Source organism: Myotis yumanensis, unplaced genomic scaffold (assembly GCF_028538775.1).
Source record: "Myotis yumanensis isolate MYYU_CA2020_CCGP unplaced genomic scaffold, mMyoYum1.0.hap1 SCAF_6, whole genome shotgun sequence".
NCBI classification, from domain to species: Eukaryota; Metazoa; Chordata; class Mammalia; order Chiroptera; family Vespertilionidae; genus Myotis; species Myotis yumanensis.
This window is the reverse complement of record NW_027223757.1, coordinates 62,887,551-62,912,977: the sequence shown is the minus strand read 5'-3', so window position 1 is coordinate 62,912,977 and position 25,427 is coordinate 62,887,551. Positions and strand designations below refer to the sequence as shown.

The 25,427-nt window shown below is 38.9% G+C and overlaps 1 protein-coding gene and 1 non-coding gene across 2 annotated transcripts in view; one reads left to right on the top strand and one right to left on the bottom strand.

The window, feature by feature from the left end:
* CD109 (CD109 molecule) overlaps positions 1 to 25,427 on the top strand; it is a 121,805-nt gene that overhangs the window by 88,384 nt on the left and 7,994 nt on the right. The window contains exons 22-31 of the mRNA XM_070418229.1: positions 1,513 to 1,654; positions 4,725 to 4,901; positions 12,358 to 12,439; positions 14,230 to 14,458; positions 15,466 to 15,631; positions 17,735 to 17,925; positions 18,633 to 18,788; positions 19,864 to 19,929; positions 22,766 to 22,908; positions 25,017 to 25,164. Coding sequence (XP_070274330.1) covers positions 1,513 to 1,654; positions 4,725 to 4,901; positions 12,358 to 12,439; positions 14,230 to 14,458; positions 15,466 to 15,631; positions 17,735 to 17,925; positions 18,633 to 18,788; positions 19,864 to 19,929; positions 22,766 to 22,908; positions 25,017 to 25,164 — 1,500 coding nt within the window. The remainder of the gene's footprint in view (positions 1 to 1,512; positions 1,655 to 4,724; positions 4,902 to 12,357; positions 12,440 to 14,229; positions 14,459 to 15,465; positions 15,632 to 17,734; positions 17,926 to 18,632; positions 18,789 to 19,863; positions 19,930 to 22,765; positions 22,909 to 25,016; positions 25,165 to 25,427) is intronic.
* On the bottom strand, positions 7,077 to 7,203 carry LOC139013339 (small nucleolar RNA SNORA71). Its single transcript, XR_011471991.1, has one exon. It is a non-coding gene; the product is annotated as a small nucleolar RNA SNORA71 (small nucleolar RNA).

The following is a 25,427-nucleotide window of genomic DNA, read 5'->3' as shown; positions in this document are numbered from 1 at the left end:
CCACACGCGTCCCTGCCAGGGCTTGGGATCGAGCCTGCAACCGAGGTATATGCCCTTGAAGGAATCGAACCTGCCACCCTTCAGTCCACAGGCCGACATTCTATCCATTGAGCCAAATTAGCTAAGGCTCCTCTTTAATCTAGAATATGAATGCCCTGGCCAGTGTGGCTCAATTGGTTAGAGTGTTGTCCAGTTCACCGAGGGGTCTTGGGTTTAGGCAAAACATTTCATGGAATGGTAATGGAAATGACAAAGCAGAAAATGAAAAGGTGATAAGAAAACCTCTCTGAGGTAGGTTCTATTATTACCAAAGAGAGAAATTAAATGCTTATCCAAAGTCTCACTTGACAGAGCTGGCATTTGAGCCCAGGGCTGCCTCATCTCAGAGTACAAGTGCTTATCCACTATGCTGAGTCAGGGCACATACCCAGGTTTCGGTTTTGATTCCTGGTCCAAGCATATTTCTCCCTCACATCAATGTTTCTCTCTCACATTGATGTTTCTCTCCTCCTCCTTCTCCTCCTCCTCCTCCTCCTCCTCCTCCTCCTCCTCCTCCTCCTCCTCCTTCTTCTCCTTCTCCTTCTCCTTCTCCTTCTCCTTCTCCTTCTCCTTCTCCTTCTCCTTCTCCTTCTCCTTCTCCTTCTCCTTCTCCTTCTCCTTCTCCTTCTCCTTCTCCTTCTCCTTCTCCTTCTCCTTCTCCTTCTCCTTCTCCTTCTCCTTCTCCTTCTCCTTCTCCTTCTCCTTCTCCTTCTCCTTCTCCTTCTCCTTCTCCTTCTCCTTCTCCTTCTCCTTCTCCTTCTCCTTCTCCTTCTCCTTCTCCTTCTCCTTCTCCTTCTCCTTCTTCTTCTCCTTCTTCTTCTTCTTCTTCTTCTTCTTCTTCTTCTCTCTCTCTCTCTCTCCCTCCAGTCAATGAAAAACATTTCCTTGGGTAAGGATTAAAATAAATAAAAGATAAATTTATAGTATGACTATAAAGCAAGTCTCTTTTGCAGTCAATTACATTTACAAATTGTGTTACAATGGGATCCTGTTAAATCATGCTAAGTGGACATGTAGATTTTAAATTTTGAAATTCCTCAGCACAAGTAGAAGAGATTTTATAGATTTTTTTTAGAGAACATATTATGCACAAAAACACAACTCAGCATAGTGGATAAGCACTTGTACTCTGAGGTGAGGCAGCCCTGGGCTCAAATCCCGGCTCTGTCAAGTGTGACTTTGGATAAGGTATTTCTCTCTTGGGTAATAATAGAACCTACCTCAGAGAGGTTTTCTTATCACCTTTTCATTTTCTACATTGTCATTTCCATTACCATTCCATGAAATGTTTTGCCTAAACTAGAAAATAAACACTTATTAACAGATTTGAAGCAAGAATCAAGAAATGGTAGGCATTAACGGTACACACACTGTAGACACAACAGGGCAAATGTTTGTCTTATGATTTGCATACAGTTCTTGGTAAATTGACGAGTAGGGACCACATTAATTATATTGCTTTTGTTTCAACAGGCAGAAGGAATAGAAAAATTCTATTCACAATCCGTCTTGTTGGACTTGAACAAGAGGCTGAAAACTACACAGAAAGCATTGAGTTTCTCCTTTCCTCCCAATATAGTGAATGGCAGTGAAAGAGTTCAGATCACTGTGGTTGGTAAGAACAGAGTGTATCATCATCACTACTGGTTTATTTGTACATGATAATATATGTTTTCATCTCTTTGTAGATATACCACATTTTCTTATTTAGTCAAAATGCGAAGAGGTTGCAAAAAGTTTTCAGTTGGTACCAAATAGAAAGGCTAGCAAGATTACAATAGAAAGGCAGACTAGCAAGCTATGTGTCCTAGACCAGTTCTTCTCAATGTTCAATGTGCACAGGAATCACCTGGGGGCTCTCGCTTAAAGGCAGATTCTGGCTTAGTGGGCTTGGGCTGGACCTGGGATTCCGCATTTCTGACAAGCTCCCAGCTAATGCTGATACATCTGATGTGCAGATTACTTTTGAGCAGTAAGTCCCCATTATAATGTGGCTGCAGGGGGTGGCTATTTCTACGAACAGAACTTCTGGCTTCTGTGGCTCCCAAGTCCCGACAAATAGCAGAATCTTCTATGGCGCTTTGTAAAAACACAAATCTCTGGGCTCTACTCCCAACCTCCTCAGTCAGAATCTCTTGGGCTAAGGCTAGGGTAGGTATATTCTGATCACCGGAGGTTGAGGGCTACTGCTTAGGGGAGCTGTCTGTGCAGGACACAAGCCACCTTTATAGTAGGAAGCTACTCACTGACTGTAGGCATCCTCTCCTCATCTCCTGCTGGTGCCCGAAAAGTACTTTTGTACTGACTATTAAACAGATCTTCCACACAAATACTTTGTTTATATAGTTGTGCTTTCTAACAAATTGAAGGAAATGTTTAGATTAATGACATCAAAATGGTTCGGTTTTCAAGGTGTTAGGACCTGAGGCACTTTCTTAGAGGTTCTTTTACATCTCATCTGCAGGTGTAATGCTTTTTTTTTATAACCCCAAGTAACCAATTCCTTTATAGAGGACTTTCTTTGGAGCCTTAGATATAACTCTTTTTTAAAAAAATATATTTTATTGATTTTTTACAGAGAGGAAGGGAGAGAGATAGAGAGTTAGAAACATCGATGACAGAGAAACATCGATCAGCTGCCTCCTGCACACCTCCTACTGGGAGATGTGCCCACAACCCAGGTACATGCCCTTGACCGGAATCAAACCTGGGACCTTTCAGTCCGCAGGCCAACGCTCTATCCACTGAGCCAAACCGGTTTCGGCGAGATATAACTCTGTTTTTACAAAAATATTTTTATTGATTTCAGAGAGGGAGGGAGAGGGAGAGAGAGATGGAAACATCAATGATGAGAGAGAACCATTGATTGGCTGCCTCCTGCATACCCCCTACTGGGGATTGAGCCCGCAACCCAGGCTTATGCCCTTGACTGGAATTGAACCTGGGACCCTTCAGTCACCAGGCTGAAACTCTATCCACTGAGCCAAACTGGCTAGGGCAGATATAACTCTTTAAAAAGAATTAAATAAACTGTTTAGGGGAATAAGTTCTGCATAGGCATCTCCTGCAGTGTGGGGATGCTGGGGGGATGCAGTCCACATATGCACCCAAAGGGAAGAGCCTTGAATTTTATTTATTTTATCTATTTTTATTTTTAAAATATATTTGCATTGATTCCAGAGAGGAAGGGAGAAGGAGGGAGAGAGATAGAAACATCAATGATGGCAGAGAATCATTGATTGGCTGCCTTCTGCATGTGCCCTTGACCAAGAATCAAACTTGGGACCCTTCTGTCCACAGGCAGATGCTCTATCCACTGAGCCAAAACCAGCTAGGGCAAGAGCCTTGAATTTTAAATGTATATCATCACCCCTTACATTGGAATGAATCTAGGGTCATTGAAGTGCTCTGAAATTTACTTTTTAAGCTTGAGGTAAAGAATGGTCTTTCAAGTTTTATTTTATTTATTTATTTTTAAAATATATTTTATTGATTTTTTACAGAGAGGAAGGGAGAGGGATAAAGAGTTAGAAACATCAATGGGAGAGAAACATCGATTAGCTGCCCCCTGAACAACCCCTACTGGGGATGTGCCCACAACCAAGGTACATGCCCTTGACTGGAATCAAACCTGGGACCCTTCAGTCTGCAGGCCAATGCTCTATCCACTGAGCAAAACCGGTCAGGGCTCAAGTTTTATTTTTATATGGTTTTTATTTTAAAAAGATTATTTGGTAGCCCAGAATGTTTGAATATCAGCTTGCTCTTTGAATTTTGAGAGTCTAAATTTATGTTCACTCTGAATATTAGAAACAGAACCTGCAGTGGTAATAATATAACCTTTATTTAGATATTTGAGTTAACATATGAAGTTTGACATCATATCGTAGTGTGACTGCAGCCTACTCGTATGAAAGAGTTCTTCCTCTCCTTTAGGATTCATTTTTTTTAAAGGATTGGATTTTCACTAAGTATTTGGACTTGAAATGGTATAAGTTTCTAAACTACACAGAAGAATATTCTTCTCCATATAGCTCAACCTCAGTGGGGGCAGAATTAGAACTCAACCTCTATTTTTCTGAATTTCCACTTATATTACTGAGTCATGGTGTTAGAATGTGGGTAGAGAAGTCTTTTAATTACATTTTGTTTTATTTCCTATAACTATCTCTGAAGAGTATTTCTAATCTTTTTGATCCTGAAAGTCATGGAAATGCTTCTATTTGTTAGTTCTACTTTGTTGTTACTTTAATAAAGCACATTGAAAAACATTACAATTTCTATCTTTTAAAAAATTATTTCTCTAGTATTTGTAGTGTATTAGTAAGAAATCAGAATGGAGTTCTATTTATGTAAAGAATATTAATTAAAAAAATCATTTCTTCCCTATAGAAGAATGATGGTTTGCTATGGTTAATTCTTGCCTCTTTTGTTCAACAATTGTTTTTAAACTTATTTTGTTGCCTAATGTATGCCTATATCTTTAGCTGAGATAAAGGTGTTCTAATCTGTCATGTAATCTGCAAGTTCAGTATCACTGTATTATCACGTATTTGAGCAGTCATCCTAAATACTTTATGTAAATTTTCTACTCTGTTCTGAGCACCAGATGTGGAAGTCTGTTCGCCGCCAACAGGTGCAGGTATGGAGTATTTGCTGAATGTGTTTCCATCTTGTGCTTTCAGGAGATATTCTTGGCTCTTCCATCAGTGGCTTAGCCTCATTGATTCAGATGCCTTATGGCTGTGGTGAACAGAACATGATAAATTTTGCTCCAAATATTTATGTTTTGGATTACCTGACTAAAAAGAAACAACTGACAGAGAGTTTAAAAGAAAAAGCCCTTTCATTTATGAGACAAGGTAAGCATTTCATTTTATTTCATTTTTAAATCTTTATTGTTGAAAGTATTACATATGTCCCCTTTCAAGGTAAGCATTTTAGAAACATACTTATATTTTATTTATTTATTTATTTTTAAATATATATTTATTGATTTCAGAGAGAAAGGGAGAGGGAAAGAGAGATAGAAACATCAATGATGGGAGAGAATCATTGATTGGCTGCCTCCTGCATGTCCCCCACCAGGGATCAAGCCTGCAACCCAGGCATGTGCTCTTGACCTCAATCGAACCTGGGACCCTTCAGTCCGCAGGCCGACGCTCTATCCACTGAGCCAAACCAGCTATGGCCATACTTTTATTTTTATTATTATTTTTTTAAGGCAGAGTTCACTCTAGACCATTTTTCAAAATAGACAGATTGTGTCTTTGCTATGTGATCGTGGGACTCAGTAGATGGTGCTGAAATGTGCTGGGAGTGTGAGTCTTCAGCTCATTGTTTTTCTGATTGCTTCTCAGGTGTTTGTTAAAGGTTTGGTTTTGGGAGGGGTGTGTATTTTAATAAGGGACATGAAATTTAAAGCTGCGTAAAGGAATGAGTGTTCACTTATTCATTAAACATTTAGTCCTTTCTAGTGCTGGGGACAGAGGAATTCAGGGCCTTTCTGCTCATGGAATTCCCTGTTCAGTGAAGAGTCTGGACATACACACAGGTGGTGTCCCAGGTGGGGACCTTCTCAGTGCAAATAAAATGTCGAGCAGATGGTGAGGAGAGAAAGCTTTGTCCGGGGAGGCCCTGCTTGACCCTCAGTAAAGGGCATACCAGTGGTGACTCTACCCTGACTCCTTCAGAGGCTCATTCTGTTTGTAGACACCAGATACTTTGTGTCTGTCACTTGCTAATACCAACCGCGACCAGTAGTTGAGTGCTTACTATGTGGCAGGCAGTGTTCTAAACACTTTACATCTAATATCTCAGTTAATGCTCATAATTAGTAGTATCCTCCTGTTTTTACAGATGAGGAAACTGAGGCACAGAAAAGTTAACTAACTTGCCCAAGGTCCTATAGCAAGTGAGTGGCAGAGCTGGGATTTGAACTCCAAGTGCTCTCTGTGGTATAATAGTGTGTGCCAGGCTAAAAACAAAGGAGATCTTTGCACATTGCAATAATGGTTGTATTTAAGGAGATGAGTAAAATGTATTTGAAATGGTCATAATTTAACCTTGAGAACACAAGATTCTGACTTGTATTCAAAATTTAATTTGTTGGTTCCGAGAGGAAAGTATGTGGGAACTAGACTGTCGTGAAGACGACATGATATATTGTAGCAGCAGTCAGTTGCATCTAGCTAGGGAGTTAAGGTTTAAAGTCCACAAGTAAATCTAGTCCATTCTCCTTCTAAAAACAAATGGGAGCTTCTTCCCCTCTGTCCATCCCATGGCTAGTTCTCCCATTCATATGCCACCATGGACCACTCTAGGGGCTCATAGATTCTCTGCTTCTGTGCTCACCGTCTCCACATATTATAAAAGGGACCTTTTGAAATTGTCAAAATCATGTCACTGACTTGCTTAAAATTCTCCACTGGGTTCCCGGCCTCATCCTACAAGGCCCCGATTGAACGGCCTGGCCTCCACCTTCCACCTTGTCTGATGCTGCCCCATCTGGCTCCCCGCCTGGAGCTTCAGAGCCTTCAAACTTGTTCTCCTTCTGGGAGGCTCTTCCCCTCGATCCTCCTGTGGCTGGCTCCTTCTCATCACTCATGTAGTGTTTTCCTCCGAGTGGCCTTTTCTGACCATTTATTAATTATCACTTACATTATCCCATTTCATTTTATTCACCACATAACATTATTTAAAATTATCTTGCTTTTTTATTTTAAAACATATTTTAAATACATTTTTATTGATTTCAGAGAAGAAGGAAGAGGGAGAGAGAGAGATAAACATCAACGATGAGAATCATCGCTCGGCTGCCTCCTGCATGCCCCCTGCTGGAGATCGAGCCTGCAAACCGGGCATGTACCCTGACTGTTAATCAAACGGTGACCTCCTGGTTCATGGGTCAGTGCTCAGCCACTGAGCTACGTTAGCTGGCTTTATTTATTTTTATTTTTAATATATTTTTATTGTTGATAGTATTACAGATATCTCCCACCCCCCCTTTTATTTTTAATTTTTATTCTTTTATTTTATGTCCAAAAGCACCAGGGTTTGAAAGGGACGTGGGTGGACCCTCCAAACACGGGGAGATGCTTTCGCAGTTCCTCTCCCTGCAATTTTCATTCTTTTTATAATCCAACTGTCTCCTGCACTAGAAGGTAAGCTCCCTGGCAGTGGGGACCATGTTTAGTATCTTCTCCACTGTAGCCCTATCTTGGCACTTCAATAAATGCAGGATGGATGAACACATTACTACCAATATTGACTTTTTTGGGGCCTTAGGTTCACCATCCTAATGTGGAGACTGGATCTAGAAGATCTCGAAAGTTCTCCCACAATGCAGTAGTTACTTGTCAACACTGCAGGCAGGTTCCCCTCAGCTAGGAATCGGGACCAATGGTTTCAGTGTTTCGCCTTTTGAGCTGGTGAAGTGGCTGATGGAAGTCGGTACAGTGGAGCGCCCCTACATGCACCATTTCACACGCTGAACTGAATCACATTTCAAAGTGGAGGACAGAAACTTCTTGGTATAATGATTTTCATTATGAAATCAGCGTCTCATTTCAGAGACTCTGTTTTTTCTTTTGCCATCACAGTTGCCAAAGTTCTTTAAATATACCGTTGTTGTTTTTATTTTTTACGAAATTAAAGTGGCTTTGGCATGAGTCATGATTATATTACTTAAATGTCATTTATGAACAGCGCATTGTTTTACTTAAATCATGCTTGGCCCAAGAGCCTTGTAACCTGACCCATTGTTTTTTATCCAAAACAACAGCTACATCATTGAATGAAGTGTCTTTTGCTGTCAAAAGAAAAATAGAACCGTAAAATGAAAGCTGTTTTTGATAAGGACCTGAATCTGTTAATTAGAGATTGAAGACACTTGTTTTCTTCAAATATTTAAATCCTGGTGCCTGCAGCTCGATTTTCAAGTGAGACTCAGACTGGGCTTAGTTGAAAACACATTATGTTTTCTCTGTTGAAATAAAAACAGGGGGAAAGTAGGTTTCAGAAGCCTGATACTGCAATTGGTCATCACAAGAGTGGCCAGGGGCAATGGTGGAGATGTTACTGAAAAACCTGGTAAAGTTCTCATCTTCCATTTCATGTCACAGAGAGGAAGGGAGTTGATTATGACTACTTATCTTTTAGTACAGAGGATATTTTCACCAGCTTTTTTTTTTTTTTTTAAACCACAGGAAGTGATTGATACAGTCACAGGGAGCGGATTTTACCCTTTTTATTTTTTGTATGCAATTTTGACACTTGAGGTAAACAACATTAAATTATGGTTAGAACATTACTTTTCTGTGTGTTTCTCTGCACAGTGCTTTCATATTTATCATGATAAATTGTAAATGTTTTACATTTGTGGCTATTTCAAAGAAAAGTCATGGCCCAATAAGTATCTTTTCTGGCCCTTAATAAGGAACAGTTCATGTGGACCTCTGGACTTCTTCTGTATTTTAATTGTCAGAGTGTCTGGTAATTCTGGTTATACGGTATTATTACTTTCTAACTCAAGGATTAGTCATAAAACTATGAACTTAAAGGCTGTACTCTTATTTCCTCATAAACTTTTGGAGAACACCATGCTTTTGCCTTTCTCACCTATCATGATGAAACGTCTCCAACTTAGGTGACTACACCGAACATTGAATTGTATTGATAGACATTACAGCTGAGCCAACAATGTCATTTCTGCTTCTGGGATGGGTGATTTGGAGGACGAGCAGCCAAGGGCTCTTTAAGGGTACAGAGAGGGTTTAGGAAGAGGAAGGGAACATCACAGGAGACTCCCACCAGGAGAGCCATGCGAGCTGCTCTCTTTAGGTTCTGATTCTCTGCTTTATTTGACCATTGGGAGCAGGGCTGGTGGTTTAGCTTTTCTGTTTTATCTAAACCAGCTCAAGAAATGCACTCCCCAACAGGAGATTGTCCATGAGTCCTCACCCCCCTCCCCTCCGCTGGGCTGGCTGCCCCTGGTGGAAGAATGGTGCTAGTTGTTGATATTAATGGGGACTGCTGGAGGTCAGCCACCTGAGGGGTAATTTCCATAAGCACTGATCTCATCTCCATGAGCTCATCTCTCTGACTGGTTTTACAATAACTCAGACTTGGAACTGCAGTTGTTGATGTGATTTGGGGCTTGGAGTCACATGGTCTTCTTCTCCATGTGGGTCCTTCCTTTCACAGGAGCAGCTCCTGTAGTGATGGAGGGCCCTGTACCTTTCCTTTTCTTTGTCCTCTTCTCTTTTCCTCTTCTTTCTCCTCTCCTCTCCTCTCCTCTCCTCTCCTCTCCTCTCCTCTCCTCTCCTCTCTTTCCTCCTCTCCCCTCCCTTCTCCTCTGCCAGACTGAGTTCACAGTCTGGTAGATTTAGTCTTGAATTGGAAATCGAGGGAGAATGTCTTGGACTCTTTTGCTAATTTCTTTTGTGAATATTAGACCATTATTCTGCTTCTCTGTGATCCCTGACTAGCTCTGAAAAAGGAAGAGATTTTTTTGCTGTGGTGTTTTTTTTTTTCCTCCAAAAGTTTAACTTTTTTTCATTCTTATTTGATTTTTTGAATATGTAGAACAATTCTTCCAAAAGTCAAACCTGTTCTAAAAGGTATATGCAAAGGTATATGTAACTCTTGTATCCCTTCTCCCTATCCTTGTAGGTAACTTACTTCATTAGTTTCTAGTTTCTTTCTCTCTCTGCAGAAATGAACATCTACGCATATGTTTTCTTGGTTCTTTTTCTTACACAAAAAGTTATATGCTATACATGCTATTTTAGACTTCGCCTTTTTCACTTAATAATATATCCGGCAAATTACTACACATAAGTTCAGAGAAATAGCCCCCGTTCTTTTTTCACAGCTGCATAGTACTGCATTGTGAGGATGCACTACATTGTGTTTAACCAGAGTCTAATTTGGGGGCATTTAGGTCATTTCCGATATTTTTGCAATTACAAATAAAGCTTCAATGAATAAACTTTTGTATGAATATGTCTATATTGTTGGAGGTGTATCTTTAGGATGGGTTCTTAGAAGTAGGATTATTGGGTTACAAAGTATAGATGTTTTCCTACACGGGAGTTGTACCATTTTGAATTCCCCCCCAGCAATGATGAGGACCCTGGTCTCCTTACAGCCTCCCGGACAGAATGAATGGTCAAGCTTTTGAATCTTTGCTAATGTGATGGGTGAGAAATGGTACCTCAGTGTAGCTTTAATTTGCATTTCGCTTATTATGAAGATGAATATTTTTCACATATTAAGGTCCATCTTTCTTTGTTTTTTATAAAATGTCTGTTCTTGTCTTTTATTCATTTTTTCCCTATTAGGGATCTAAAATTTTTCCCTTTTAAATTTAAAAATGTTCTATATATACATATAAATAAATACATTGTAATTATATATAAACATATACATAAAATTTGTTATTAGGGATATTAGCCATTTGTTTCTCTTACAGGCTGCAAATATTTTCTTCTAGTTCATCACCTGTCTTTTAACTTTGCTAATAGTGTGTTTGCCATGAAAAATTTAAAATAAAGTGTTTTGTAGTCAGATTGACCAATTTTGAAAAATAACTGGGCGGTTGAAATGATATCTGTTACTTATTGAGAGCTTGTCCTGGAAAAAGTGCTGTGCTAAGGACTTTTCATACATAAGTCATTGAAAGAGGTCTCTGAATTAATAGGAAACAGCAGTTGCACACAAAGAGATCTTGGCTAAGGCCTATCTCCAATACCCACCAGCTGTGTGACTTTGCACATGGTGTATCCACATTCCAGTTTTATCATCTTTGAAAAGGGATACTAATGGCATCTACATCATCGGGTTGTTCTGAGGATTAGCTGGGGCCTGAGAGGGCTTTGAGCAGTTCCTGACACATAATCAGTGTTGGATAAAGGTTGGCTATTTAATTACTGTGCCACAATATTTTAGTTTTAAACATATAAATTATAACCCAATATCCCCTTCTTCAGATTAAGCGAAATTCTGCCATCATTTAAATGGTATCTCTATTTCTTTTACCATAGGTCTTAAAGGTCACCATGAGACAGTGTCTTGTTTTCCCAATGCTTTGTCTTACAGTAGTTTAAATCAGCTGCTCAGATCTAGGGTTTCTTGTGGAAAGACTCATGGAGAAAAATTTGGGGCATGGAAAGAGCAGGTTAACTGTACTTTAAAAATATTAATGCTTATGTTTTGTCACTCAGATATGAATAACTATAATTATTGATGCTCCTAAAATGTGGTGTTTATAAAGTAAAATTTTTATTACTAGACTTCACTAGGGATTAAGATCAACTTATTACAAATGTTCATGGTTGCTGGGCTCTACATGGACGCTGCAAGGTCATAGTGTGTGCCCTCCCCTGCCTGTGGTGGAATCCTGCCATTTTCAGGAAGAATTCTTGGTTATTAGAGAATCATTGATAATGCCTGGAGTTGGAAATGTTTTTGGCTGTTGCTCATGCTTGATATTTAATGATAAATTATTGCTATTTTAATTTCATGTTTAGCAAGTTAGTCTGTTGTGGTTGTTTGGTGGGTATTTAGATTTGGGCCTATGATTTCGCTCAGCAGCTCTGAAACATGTGCCTCTTTTTTTTTCAACCATTTATTTGCAAATATGAAACATCTGTTTTAATTAAAACAGACACATGAACCTTAACCCCCTCCCCAATTTACTTCTATAGTGAGACTTCATTACCACCATCAAGTTGTTTTTTCTTAAGTGAGAACTTAGGATTGAGCAGACCAATTGGTCTCTGGTTTACCTCAGTTGGCCATGGCAAAAAATTTTTAGAGGCATTGTCTTCGATTATTTAATAATTCTCCCTTTCTCCAAATCCCTCTGTTGCTGGCCTAAAACTAGAAAGCATTTTTATTTTCTGTTTTAGCTTTCAACTTTAATTTGAAATTCTAGACTTTTTTCTTAGCTATCCAGCAATTTTTGGTGACTAAGTATTGAAAGCATTGGACTGGAAACTGCAGAGTCAAAGAAAACTCTGCCTTCAGTTAGCTTGCTTTTGAATGGCTAGAATTATTGTCTATGTTATAGTATTCTTCTGAATTTACTTTAATTTGGGGATATCACAGTTGTTATTTTTTTGCATTCTGCTGAAAAAATGCTGGTATTTTACATTTTCCACAGGACTTAACATGAAAAATATTTTATATTAGTTGCTGATTTGAATTCGTCTTCTTTCCTATTCTCTACCCGTGTTTCCTCGGTATGAAAACATGATTAGAAACTGCCAGTCATTGCAAGTTGATTACATTGATGATCTATTTTGGTGTCTTCAGGTTACCAGAGAGAACTTCTCTATCAAAGGGAAGATGGCTCTTTCAGTGCCTTTGGGAATGATGACCCTTCTGGGAGCACTTGGTAAGTGTTCTTGCTAACAGAGCAAATCCTTGTCATGGAATGGGCCCTCACTAGGTCACGATGGCCATGAAATTGGTAGATGTGTTGTATATATAGGCTCTGAGGCTGTTTTCCCCATAGCCTGGCTTTAAAAGAGATTCTCCTCTTTAAATATGATTTTAAAACACTAACAAAGCAAGTGTTTTTGTGTAGAAAAGATAGGTCATAAGTCCTCTTTTGGAAAAAGCAAAAAATAAAAATACCACACGATGATGGTAGGTAGGGCTGACAAGAAAATTCAGTTAGAAATACCGGGTGATTATGACATAATTTTTTCTTTAATTTATATGATCAACATGAATTTTTTGTTAAGGCAGTCAGTGTAGTTTGTTTAACGTTATTTTTATGTGTGTGGGATTAAGTAATGAGTATCTAGAGTTTCTTCCAGAATGGAATCTCTGCATGGCTGATTTTGGATGATTGCTCTCTCTCCTTGCTCTTTCCTTACTATCTTCAATTCTATATTTCACTCAGAAAAAGACTGACTGTATCAGTTGGGTTGGACAGGGCACGCTATGGTAATCACCCCTTAAATCTCAGTAGCTTACAGTATTTACAAGAGGTTTTCTTTCACATGCTGCATTTCCACTATGGGCCAGCAGGGGGCACTACAGTCTATGCTTCAGCTGCCACCATCTCACCTCACCGGGAAGCTTCAGGCTTTAATATGCAGCTCTGGCAATTGGATGCTTCAGCCTGGGTGTACCATTTCTTTTCACTTTATCATTATCAAAGCTGGTCACATGGTCATGTTTCACTTCAGGGAGGCAAGAAAGTGAATTCCTCTGTATCCTGAAAGTAAAAGGGAACTGGATATTATTGAATATTAATAATATTTACCACACTAAATCTTTTATAGGATGAAACAGATCTGGTTCAAATTTTCTTTTGGCATGAGTCAGGATATAGATCCAAAAATAGAAAGGTTTCAGTGTTTTATTGCTTGACATTCTTTTCACCTCAATACTTAGTGTTCTGTAGTGGGGATCAGCCAGCTTTTTCTGTAAAGGTTCAGAGAGTAAGTATGTTAGGCATTATAGGCCACATGGTGTCTCTGCAGCATATTCTTCCCCTCTCCTCTCATTCCTCTCTTTTTCCTTTTATACCTTTAAAACAAATTTTTAGATGGAGGATGGAGCAGGGAGAGGTAAAAAAAACCCAACAACACCCAAAACAGACTTTGCTGTATTTGGCCCAAGGACCAGACCTAGCCCAACAGATTTAGCCCATAGACTTTAATTTGCTGCCTCCTGTCCTATGGGAAAGAAAATATCAATTTTCTCTACTTAAAAGTATGGCAGTTTGTGACCTATATATACTTTATTCATATCTTTAGGGCTGAGAGAAGTATGTAATAAGTTCATCCTTGGTAAATACCCAGAACAGTCCAAAGATGAGTAATCTTGGACAATTTATTTAACTCTCTTGGAATGGCAAATTCTCAATCTATCAAATAATGAGTCTGTATTAGATGATTTCTAAATTCCTTTCTAAGTCTGAGATGATGTGAGTTGACCTGAAATTTCTTGATCACACTCAAGTGGGAACTAGGTCTACCAGGTAGGCGGAGTTGTTCGTGTTACCTCCTTGTTGTGTTCTTCCCTTTGTTTCTTCTTCGGTGAGTCTCCCTTGGGTGACTCTTCTGATGGGGAAAAAAGTGTTGCTATTGTTGGTGTTTTCTTGCTCAGCGTTATTTGGAGGACTTTATTAATTGTATTTTATGTCATTTCCCTCCACCCCTTTTCCCCAAGGTTGTCAGCCTTTGTTTTACGATGTTTCCTTGAAGCTGATCATTACATAGATATTGATCAGAATGTGTTACGCAGAATATATACATGGCTCAAAGGACGTCAGAAATCCAATGGTGAATTTTGGGAGCCAGGAAGAGTGATCCACAGTGAGCTTCAAGGTGGCAATAAAAGTCCAGTAACGCTTACAGCTTATATTGTGACTTCTCTCCTGGGTTATAGAAAGTATCAGGTATTTCATCTTTGATTTCATAAATGATGGGTGGGGAATCACAGGAGAGGTAGGTTTGGATGGGTCCAATATGTGTCTGGAAACTTAGGGAATTTTGTATTTTATATCACATTTGAAGTATGAGTTTGGGCATCCTTTTGCTTTGCATTTGTGACCACATTCCAAAATCTGAAAATAAAAATATTGACCCACTTTCTCAGAGTAACTAGGAGAATTCTAAAAATGCTTTCCAGTATAAATGTTGTTGTACTTGCTGTTGGTAAGCTAAGTCAATTCCTATTTTATTGTTGGAAAGGTTAATTTCTTAGGGGACAGACAATTCTTCAGAATTTGGGAGTGCATTTTATTAAATTTAGGTTGTGATGGATTTTTTTTATTTCTAAAATATTATGGAGCAATTACAGTGTCTGCTCATTTAGTACAAAGTACACCCACACTCTAAAAAGCGTGTTAAATGGGCATGGATGTCTGGTTGAGAATGAGTGTACGTGGAAAGTTATGCTAATGAGCTTAATTTTGCTCCAGAACTGTCTCAATGATTGATGCCTTTACTGCTTAATGCCGACTGCATTTCACCTGATCAAAACCAGCCATTCTCTATATTAAGCTCCTACTATTTTCCTAGCCCAGGTCTAGGTGTGCAGAAGAGAAACTTTCCCCTGAATTTCGAGCTTCAACCCCTGAGATCACATATGAGAAGTATCTTTCTTTAACTATATTGTATGCTTGAATCTGAATTCATGATATCCAATGGGAGAAACCCTGGCAAAAAGTTCTACTTTTTATTTCCTGCAAGGCACGGTGCCTGTTTACTTTCAAAAACGGAAAAGTAGTGTTATGTTTTAAACACATGGCAAATCAGTGAATGTCAACGATCATTGTTGATTCCCATTGCCTAGGTCAAAAGTCAGGTGCTTCCTGGACGCTGAAATTATTTTTTGAATAAATGCTTGAAAATACTTTTGGGGTTCTTTTGAATGGTAAAATATATATTTTTTTCTTTCAAGCCTCATCTTGATGTGAAAAACTCTATCAAGTTTTTGGAGTCTGAGTTCCTCAGAGGAATCCCAGACAATTATACTCTGGCTCTTACGACGTATGCGCTGTCCTTCCTGGGGAGCCCTAAAGCCGCGGAAGCTTTGGACATCCTGACTCAGAGAGCAGAACTAGAAGGTATATGCATAGCCCATGGACACGAGCAGTGGGGTACTGAAGACCCTGGGGGTGGGGTGAGCAGGGCCTAGGTGGAGGGGAGTACAGGGAGGGGGTGGGATGGGAGATATCTATAATACTATCAACAATAAAAATATATTTTAAAAAAGGGGGTAACACGCAGGTCCTATTGGAGGTTGTTAGACTGTTGGGCACTAGGAGATATATAAATTTTGTGAGAGAGTTTTGTAAGCCAGATATGAAGTTGATTAATTTACATCTTCTAAATGGGATGAAGCATGAAGCACAGAGGATTATGACATAGTTATATTGCTTCTACTCTCCCCAAGAGTTTTTCAGAGAATTTCAGGGCGTGGGTAGTTTCTTCTTTTGGATACATTCTACCAGATGTCAGTTACCCTTGTAGTTTTCTGATACCATTTCTGGTTTGGTGGCCTTGAGTGGTTTTTAAGACCTTGGTTTATGAGAGATTTGGGTTCAAATTCTGCCTCTGCTACTCCCCTTTGTGAGCTGCAGTTTTCTGAACTGTAAAATTGGAGTGACACCAACTTAAGGGTTGCTGTGAAGATTAAATGAGATAATGCACAGTGCTTGCTGCATGGTCCATGTTTAAAAATGGGAACCACAATGGTAATTAATAGAAACACAAATGCCAGAAAAATGCTGTTAGTGAATTATGGGTAGGATATATATATTTTTGAATATATATGTATTTTTTAGTATATATAGTCCCCATTCAAAAATATACATATTTTTGAATGGGGACTATTTAGAGCAGTGGTTCTCAACCTTCCTAATGCCACTACCCTTTAATATAGTTCCTCATGTTGTGGTGACCCCCAACCATAAAATTATTTTCGTTGCTGCTTCATAACTGTAATTTTGCTACTGTTATGAATCGTAATGTAAATATCTGATATGCAGGATGTACTTTCATTGTTACAAATTGAACATAATTAAAGCATGGTGATTAATCACAAAAACAGTATGTGATTATATATGTGTTTTCCTGGTGGTCTTAGGCGACCCCTGTGAAAGGGTCGTTCGACCCCCAAAGGGGTCGCGACCCACAGGTTGAGAACCGCTGATTTAGGGGCTACAGTAGGGCAAAACCTACAGATATTGTCACTTCCCAACTGGCCTCTACAGTCAGGGATTCAGGGTGTGTGTGTGTGTGTGTGTGTGTATGTGTGTGTGTGTGGGCGGTTGTGAATGTGTAGTTAGATAGATAGATATGGGGATGAGTGGGCTGAAACAGAGCTGTTTCAAAGCTCTGTTAATTCAAGAAGGGATAACTGCAGAAAGTATTTTGAGACTTCTGAGGCTGTAACAGATTGAATCCTTATCACCTATTGTTGTGCTGGGGATAAAGATTATTGCACAGAGGCTGAAGCAGTCCTTGACGTTTCTTCTTCTCTGCTTGGCTAAGTGGCAGTTATTACACATTCCACCCAAGTGTAACCATCATCTAAACATTACTATTTGAGGGGGGAGGCACCAAATAGGATGCTCCTCCAGGGGCTCGTAGGAATATCTCTAGGAAGATTGTTGAGTTGGCCAGGGTCCCTCTTTTTTTTCTTGGGGTCTTGGATTTTGAACTTATAACACCAACTTTCAGATAATGAAGGAGAGGTTTCCCAGAACATTAGAACTGGTTAATGTCTGATTCCCAGAGCAGGGTTCTTTCCAATGTATTCTAAAATATTTTTGTGATGGCCTGTTCAGAAAAGTTATGTACATTATTTTCTGGAATATAGTATGTTTTTTTTCTTTTATTTATAGCTATTGAGTCTAGAGCCAAACATATGGATATCTTTTGGGAAAATATTTTCATCAAAACATCCTCACATATAACCAATAGGGAAAGAATGAAAATTTATGTTTCAATAGTTTAAAAAGTGACGTATAAGTACATGTTTATATCTGTGCATGCATGTGTGTGTTTAAATATACATGTTTTATTTGGCATACATATATACATATAAAGCAATAGAAATCATTTTATGTTAGCCAACTAGAACTTGGACCAGTGTAAGGCTATTTAATGGTATAAAATGTAGGTTTTCTGTCATTGGTCATTCTGGCATTACTTTTCTCTTGCAGGAGACATGCTATTCTGGGTGTCATCAGCGTCCGGACTTTCTGAGTCCTGGCAGCCCAGATCCCTGGATATCGAAGTCGCAGCCTATGCGCTGCACTCACACTTCCTGCAGAATCGGATTTCTGATGGAATCGCAATTATGAGGTGGCTGAGCAGGCAAAGAAACAGCTTGGGAGGTTTTGTATCTACCCAGGTGAGTCATGACAGTTTTTATTTATTTATTTTTTCAATACATTTTATTGATTTTAGAGAGGAAGGGAGAGGGAGAGAGAGAAACATCAATGATGAGAGAATCATTGATAGGCTGCCTCCTGCACGCCCCCTACTGGGGATTGAGCCTGCAACCCAGGCATGTGCCCTTGGCCGGAATCGAACCTGGGACCCTTCAGTCTGCAGCCGACGCGCTATCCATTGAGCAAAACCAGCTAGGGCAGTCATGACAGTTTTAAATTTATTATCCATCCATCCATCCATCCATCCACCCATCCATCCACCCATCCATCCATAGCTTTAGGAAGTATGTAGTTGCTTTTTTTTCATGACTTCATCAAATTACTTAGCAGTTTAAAAGTTAAGTAACTTAAGCCAAAGGTTTAAATTACTCATTTTAACTTTTTCTCATCATGGATATAAACATCGCCTCTGATATTTATAGGGAATAAATTAGTTCCCCGACTGTATTAGCCATTTTCCCATCTGTGGTAACTGATATTGTAGATGGTGAGTTCTGTCCAGCCAATATTTTCTGAGCCTCTCAAGGAGATTCAAAGATGAATAAAGGAGACTTCCACTCTCAGGGAAGGGGGATGACTGTATAGCGGGGTTCCTAAACATTACTGTATTTACCCTTGGAAGACCTTGATGTATACTTATATACACATGGTTTTCTTTTCTCAACAGGACACCATTGTGGCCTTGAAGGCCCTGTCTGAATTTGCAGCCCTGATGAACACAGAAGGGACACATATGCAAGTGACCATAACGGGGCCTGTGGCACCAAGTCCTGTAAAGTTTCTGATTGACACACAGAACCGCTTTATCCTCCAGTCAGCAGAGGTGTGGACAAGGGGTGGTTATTTAAAATTCTGTGCAGATGACTCCGTAGGGTAGAAAATGGTTTTAACTCCGTTCTACTGACTTCAACAAAGACTTGTTCCCAGAGCCCTGTAGCGACTGGGAGGAAGGAGCACACTCCTTTGGTTGAATTTGCTGAGCTGGGGAAGGGAGGAGGGGATGGGAATTTTGAAAAGGAGAAAACATGGGCACTGACATATTGGGACCAGAATGAACACCCATTGAGATACTATTCTTTGCAGGAATCGTGCTCAATTTCTTTACATGTGCTACTGCACTTATTTCTCAAACCAGCACTAAGAAGTAAGTTCCATCCAGCAGATATATTTTCTTATTTTTATCCCTATTGTACACATGATAAAACTGAGGCTGAGAGAGGTTAAGAACTTGCTCAAGATCATGCTACTAACAACAGTAGAGCTATGACTTGAACCCATGGTTTCAAAGACCATGTTCTTTTCAGCTGCCCCACCTGTCCTCATTAGAGAATTGATAAAACTAGTAATAGAATTCTTACTTTGATATGGAATAAAGGCCTATGCTAGACCCTAACCTTATCTCCCTGGGTAACCTTGTGGGAACTTGAGGGTAATGGATGAAAGTAATAATTTCAAGGCTGGAAACTGAGGAAGAGGGGTTATGGCAAAGGAAAAGAAGGAATAACCTTAGTCATAGGCAATGATGATGTGTCACTGGGTGCCCAGCATGACCAAGGGATTAGGCACTGACTAAGGGAGGTCAGTGGAGAAAGCTGGCATGTTTCTTGTCTTTCATGCATCAGCCCCTAAAGAAGAGCAGGCCTACCCCTAGCGCTAATGTGCTTTTCTAAAGGGCAGAGGTGAGGGCGTGTGAAGAGTGGGCGCTACTTTCTCTAACTTCACTTCTGTCATGGTTGACCCAGAGCTTTTGATATGTGAGGCCCTGTAAAGTTCTTAGAGCTTTCCACAGATTTCTCACACTGTATCCCTAATGAGGAATCACACTGACCTCTTGTGCTACTTGGAAGGACCTAGATATGGAAAATTCGCCTTATTCACTTTCCCCCACTTTTATTCAGCTTGCTGTGGCAGTGCCAATTGAAGTTAATATTTCCGCAGATGGTTATGGATTTGCTGTTTGTCAGGTATGTAATAATATTTGGTTAAATATGACTTGTTATAACAGTTCTTTGGTTTGGGGCACTGCTAAATCTTTAAGTTAGACAATGTATAGAATCCTTAATGATTTATTTATATGAGTTAGGCAAGATAAATCACTATTAGAGACGTTATTAGCTGGAGAATAGACAGCAACTCTATGGGCTGATAATCTATTGGATAAATATTTCTTGGTTATTATATACAGCTTGAAGTGAGGATGAAAATCCTCCAACACTATTCCTGTGACTTGTTGGGAACTCCCACATTATTTTATGAAAATAGAGCTCTGAATTTTAATGCTATGACTTGATAAATAAATATGCATTTTACTTACAACTTAATATTCATCAAACAATATAAAGGTCAACATGGCATTACAAGTAATTGACCTAAAGATAGGAAATGTGTCCTGTACTAGAGCATGATATGGTTAATGTTCTGGTACAGGAAGAAAATCCAAAGAAATCTACCTTTTATCATGCAATAGGGATTAGAATAAAATGAAAGTAGCATGAAAAATACAGGATGAAATATAGGATGAAATAATTATTATACTAAATAATACATGAAAATCATAGGAACTAAAAATCATTTCATTAGAAACCCAATATAATATGTGATAGGTCCAACAATGATTATGTGCTTGATTAGAAAAAACAAACCAAACAAACCCTGAAAGATTTACTGAGAAAGTAAAAAAAAAAAAGGCTATTATACAGAAAATGGACTTTTTTAAAACACCAGGACAGTTGTTCTAGACAAGAGAGCAGAAACACTTACTAAGTAAGGCAGAAGCTTAGGTATAATTTGGGAACTTCCAAATAATTCTAAGATTAATTGTTCTGATACTCAGAACAAGTGAATGTTTTTTAAAAATCAAGGAAAAATGATCACAGTTAAAAGGAATGGTATTCAATGAAAAAGATTGAAAGAAAAAAGAGTGGAGAGTTTGTATTGGTCTTTACTAACAAAGACCGGCTGAAAATTCTCATTCCTAAACCATCTTTCAATGCAAACAGTAAATCTGAAAGTAAATACACAGGATATTTTAGATACAATTGGAAAATTATATAAGTATACTTTAGTCACCAAATTGGTTGGCACTCATTCTCGATAAACCAAATGTAGACAAATTCCTTAAGCCAAGTGATTTTTACTTGAGGTTTGAAGGGCACAGCGGTAAATATGGCACCTACTGGTCAGAATGTTCATCAGTCCTATGTGTTTATCAACGTGCAGAAAACAAAAGGTAGGGACTAATAGGCACTGTGCATGATGGAGAAAAACACTGCAGAAAGAAGGTCATGCTGGAATAAATCTTGAGATTTCCTCTAGTTGATATTTTTCTAAGGGCCCTGGAAAAAGAATGGCAAAGAAAACTCTCAGTTTTACAGTAAATGTTAACTTCTTTTGAGTAATAAAATGCTAAGCTGTTGGAAATAAGCTGCAAGATCTTTTGAAGTTCTCTGAGTGAGCAGTTGAACTTTATTGTGGGCCAAACATAAACCCTAATACTTAGTTATAGATGACATTACTTATGCCCCAGAGGACAAATTTAATAGTCCTTGTTTGTGTTTTGATGGTGTTGGTTCTTAAAGGACAATTGCATGCCACTGGAAGAGGGATGATGAAAGTAATAGCGATCATCTCTCCAAATTTATGAAACCATTCCTTCAACTGCTCCAAAAATACTCTATATAATTTTAGCTGTAGTTAAAGAAAGAGTTGGAGAATTTCCAGGGTGAGAAAACAAGAATGATCAAGGGGATGACGGATTTGAGCTAGGAGTGGCAGAATGAAAAGTTGGAAACCTTAGGTTTAAAAGATGAAGGCTCAGAGAAAGGATTTTTAATAGTATGTAAATCCACAATGGGTATTAGAGGTTTAGTTCTCTCTGTGTGTGATTTAAGTATAAAGCAGAAAAAAAAAATACAACTTACATAACAATAGGAAGGCTTATGAACCTTGGATCAAAAAATGTGGAAGAGGTAAAAAATTTAGATTCCAGTTCAACGTGGCATGAGGCAGGCCTAGAGAATTTTCCCAAGCTTCTGATCTTAGGATTCATTTGAGTAAAACACTGGTTCTCACACTCCCCAGTGTCCACACAGCACCTCACATTATTGGTGGACGCAGAGTATGTATATGCTGGAAAAGACCCAGTTGACTTGAAGACCGTTATTTATTTTATCATCTCTGAAAGATATATGATAAAAAAAGAATCCTGAGCAGTTGAATAGGTTTCTGTCCCACCAAGGCTCTTAGAGGTTTTAGCTTTGTTTTATCTTAGAGTTTCTAAGGTTCCAGTGTGTGAAAGATGACTTCAGTTAGGCAGCAGAGTTTAGAAATTAGTGGACACTCTTAAGAAAGTTGGCAATAGATGTTTCTCTCTTTCCTCCCCCAACCCTTTTCACTTTCTGAAACTCAAGGGGGAAAAATACCCTAAAGTGAGGATTAAGAAAAAAAATAATAATAAAGACAGAAAGTTGGCAATAGTTTCACTTTTTCCCAATAGGGAATGTTTTACATTCTTTGGAAGAAAACAATACCCATGACTATCATTCATGATAATCTATGACACTTGTTTTGGAATGTTAGCAAACTTTTCTCAGTTTTAAAAATCATTACTTATAAACTTTCATAACAATGTTTGTTACTAATGATACTTTGTTAGCTAGTAAAACTAATTTTTTTTCTAGGTTGGAGTTTGTGAATGTAGTTGATAATCATTACCTAACATTTAGAAAACATAATGATGGTAATTTATTGCTAACAATTTATTGCTAATTTGTTATTAATGCTAATTTGTTATTTTTGCAGCTAAATGTTTTTTATAATGTGAAAGATTCAGAGTCTTACAAAAACCAAAAATCAATCCAAAGTCAAAAAGTCTTTGACTTAGATGTTGCTGTAAAAGATAATGAAGATGATATCAATCATTTGAATTTGAATGTATGCACAAGGTTAGTATCTGTTTAACTCTCCTCATTCCCCTTTACAAAAGAAGATTTGAAGATTTAATTATTTATATATATCTAACTATATCAATACAGAAGGAGTTACATTGAACAAAGATTTGTTATGCATTATACTTTAGACTTCAACTAGAAATGTGTGACCTAATAATATTTAAGCATTTCTCAATGTGTCCAACATTATTTACAAGTTTTCTTTGTACTTATAAGAACTTTGCATGGAAAAATTTACTAAAACTCAGGTCTAATTGATGAAAACTGGAAATTAACCAATCACATTTAATACACCCAAATTGGTTATTTCTGGTTGTTTTTATGTCAGTTTTATGTTAAGCAATTATTCCAGGTTCATATTTGGTATTCAGTGTTATTTTTTAAAAAAATTTATTTGTTAATCCTCACCTGAGGATATTTTTCCATTGACTTTTAGAGAGAGTGGAAGAGAGAGGGAAAGACAGAGAGAAACATTGATGTGAGAGAAAACATATCGATTGGTTGCCTCCTGACCAGGATCTGGGCCGGGGAGGAGCCTGCAACCAAGGTACGTGTCCTTGACCGGAATGAAACCCAAGACCCTTTGGTCCAAAGGCTGACACTATTCACTGAACCAAACCAGTTAGGGTGAATGTTATATTTTTAACTCAAAATTTCATAAGAGCAGGCAAGTTCAATGAAGAGAATAGTTTCATTTTCTTTTTTTAGATAGTGAAAATATTCCAATTTAGAAAGTCTCACTGTGGATAATGAGGCAGTTATAGCTTCTGGGAGTACATGTAAGGTGTTTGTAAATTTGGTTTGTATCCAGTGCATCTGAGGATCTTGTTAAATCATAAGGAAAAAAGGCTCCACTCAAAGGTATAGTGGGGCGAGTCTGTGAAGTTGTGGTCCTCAGCTTTCTGCTCATTCTAACACACACACAAGTTTGAGAGCAGCTCCTTTAGAAAGTTCTTTTTTAAAAAAGCATTATTTATGGATTTCAGAGAGGAAGGGAGAGGGAGAGAGAGAGAGAGAAACACCAATGATGAGAGAGAATCATCGACTGGCTGCCTCCTGCTTGCCCCCTACTGGGGATCAAGCCCACGACCTGGGCATGTGCCTTGACCAGGAATCAAACCAGTAACCTCCTAATTCATTGGCCACTGCTCAACCACGGAGCCACACCGGCCAGGCAGAAAGTTTTTGAATCAAGAGACTTTACAGTTGGGTTTGCGGAGGCAGCTGCAGTCAGCAGTTGTACTGTATGGCTTTTCCATCGGTCATCGGTTCATTGCTCTAAAAAGCAAGATTTTCTGCCAGCCCTGCTGGGGTTTGCTGCGGGAAAGGACACCAGGAATTCACTTAACAATGCTATGATTCTTTCATGTTGGAGACACACTCCTTCCCGTAACCACACTGGGCTCCTTCTGCTCCAAACAGAAAGCTCTTGCCAGCTCTTCATTTTAGAAAAATATTTACTTTAAAGGAGACAAAATGTTGTTGGTGCCCAGGTGCTTTGATGCTGACATTGTGTACAGCAGTGTGAGGGAACGAGGAGGTGTGATAAAACTTTCCGAGGCTTGACCCTGTCTCCGGGTGGCCAAAGAAAACACAAAATGTGCTCCAAGTATGCGGGAGAACAAAGGGAAGGACGTAAAACCAGATGAAGGCACGGTTGCTAAAGACTTGGCCTGGCTCTGCTGCAAAGTGGCGGTAAACGATGCCTCTGTGTCAGTCCCGGCTTCCTGCGGGAGCCTTTCGGGCTGTCAGCTTTTGAGAAAATGCAATTCAGTTTGGAGTCACCACTCGAAAACAGAGTTGCCTGCTGAACGGGCACCTAGGTTGTATCTGTCACAACCTACCCAGGCCTGTTGCATGGCAGGCATTTCACACTGTCTGCGAAGTGAACACATTCTCTACCATTATTCCTCCTGTGGTTGAAAGTGATAAGGCGTTCACACCTGGAAGGAAAGGATGACCCTGTTTTACAGTTTTCTGCAGTGATTTTTATTGGAACGATACAGTAATATTTGAAATGACACTTGGCAGTTTCAACTTTTCTATGAAGATAGTTTGCCAGCAGCTTTTGGTTTTTCTTCCATCCTTTCCTTTCGATGTAGGTTTTTGAGCCCAGAAAGAAGTGGCATGGCCCTCATGGAAGTGAACCTGCTCAGCGGTTTCACTGTGCCGTCAAATGCAATTCCTCTGACCGAGATAGTGAAGAAAGTGGAGAGCAATCAGGGGAAACTCAACCTATACTTGGATTCTGTAAGTAGTGAAACCCGTTTCATCATGGTGACCATTGACAGAGCCTCCGTTTCTTGTGTTCAAAGTCTCCCTTACTTTACCCATGTTTTCTTTAAGTTGTTATTTCAACATTTTGTGTCCCTGAGTGACTTTAACACAGCAACCTTATATTTGTTCTCATTAAAAAGACATCATTATAGAATTACTTTAATTAAAGAGCATTGCTATTAATGATGACCCCGATAAGAGTCTTGATAACCAAATCATTATTTCATGCCAGATGT